Source organism: Stegastes partitus, unplaced genomic scaffold (assembly GCF_000690725.1).
Source record: "Stegastes partitus isolate 25-593 unplaced genomic scaffold, Stegastes_partitus-1.0.2 Scaffold1371, whole genome shotgun sequence".
Lineage (NCBI taxonomy): Eukaryota > Metazoa > Chordata > Actinopteri > Pomacentridae > Stegastes > Stegastes partitus.
Window position 1 is genome coordinate 48,722 of NW_007579102.1, and position 1,573 is coordinate 50,294.

The 1,573-nt window shown below is 47.2% G+C and overlaps 1 protein-coding gene across 1 annotated transcript in view; it reads left to right on the forward strand.

Annotated features, from left to right (window-relative positions):
* Nucleotides 1-1,573, forward strand: part of LOC103370110 (zinc finger protein 845-like) — a 12,917-nt gene extending 11,344 nt beyond the window's left edge. Inside the window, exon 3 of the mRNA XM_008299030.1 lies at nt 3-1,573. Within this exon, the coding sequence (XP_008297252.1) occupies nt 3-1,148 (1,146 nt within the window). The 3' untranslated portion in view covers nt 1,149-1,573. The remainder of the gene's footprint in view (nt 1-2) is intronic.

Sequence of the window (1,573 nt, forward strand, 5' to 3'; positions counted from 1 at the left end):
AGGACCAGCAGGACCAGCAGGACCTTGAGCCCCCTTACATTAAAGAGGAGCAGGAGGAGCTGTGGAGTAGCCAGGAGTCAGAGCAGCTTCAAGGCCTGCAGGAAGCAGAAATCACCAAGTTTACCTTCAGTCCTGTTTCAGTGAAGACTGAGGATGATGAGGAGAAACCACAGTCCTCACAGCTTCATCACAGACACTCTGTGGGAGGACCAGAACCACATCCGGACCCAGATCGACGTTTGCAGCCAGTTAGTGAAGAAAATTCTTTGGACTCCACTGAGACCGACGATAGTGACTGTGATTGGACACAAACTAACGAAGCCCAGTTGGGTATTGAGGACATTAGAAACAGTGACGTCACTGACGGTGATCTGCAGACAGCAGTGAAGGAGAGACCGTTTCCTTGCTCATACTGTGGAAAAAGGTTTAGCCTCAAGGGAAACCTGAACAGACACATCAGAGACCACACAGGTGAACGGCCCTTTCCCTGCACAGACTGTGACAAATCCTTTAAAGACAGCGGATCACTAACGGCACACATGAGGTGTCACACCGGAGAGCAACCATACAGCTGCTTATTCTGTGGGAAGAACTTCAGTGGCAGAGGAAATATGACCCGACACATGAGGATCCACACGGGAGAGAAACCCTTCACCTGCTCTGTGTGCAGCAAGAGCTTTCATGTGAAAGAACACCTCAACAGACACATGAAGTACCATACTGGGGAGAAACCCTTCAGTTGCTCCATTTGTGGGAAGGGCTGTGCTCAGAAAACTGATTTAAAGAAACACATGCGGGTGCACACCGGGGAGAAACCATTTAGTTGCCCCTTTTGCGGGAAGTGCTGTGCAGAGAAAGGAGACTTGACAAAACACATGAGAGTTCACACTGGAGAGAAACCCTTCAGCTGCAACATCTGTGGAAAGAGCTGTGCCCAGAAGGGGAGCCTGAAGATTCACATGAGAGTTCACACCGGCGAGAAACCTTTCAGCTGCTCTGTCTGCGGCAAATGTTTCACCGTCACTGGACACCTGAAAAGACATATGAAGCTGCACACAGCCGACAGTCAGCCAAGTGAATCTCTAGGTTCACAGGCAGCCAAACTTCAGACTGAAGTTAAAATTGACGAAGGAGCGAACACGTCATGAACAGGAAGTGTAGCCAAGTTCATGCAGCTGTTCCAACTGTCACTGCAGAGTTAATGACAATAGAAATGTTTATCAGTGATGTTGAATACGAGACGATGGGTGAACATCTTGAAAATGTTCTCATAAAACCAGATCAAACCTTCGCTATGGTTTATGGTTGCTTGTATTGGAAAGTTTCAAACCTTGTTGGCTGCAGCCTCAAAGAGTCTGAGGAACCTGCTGCTGCTGTGTGGATGCAGAGTAGGAACAGTGACAATGGCTTTGCAGCCATTTGAATCAGGACTCAACAGATTCAACAGACATGAACAAATGTTTATATGCACTTGTAAAGATGATGTATATCAAGACAGTAGTAAGTTCCAGTGATTTCTTGGACTCTCATTTTTGATGATGGAACCATTGAAGCACATGGATCTTTGTCTTTG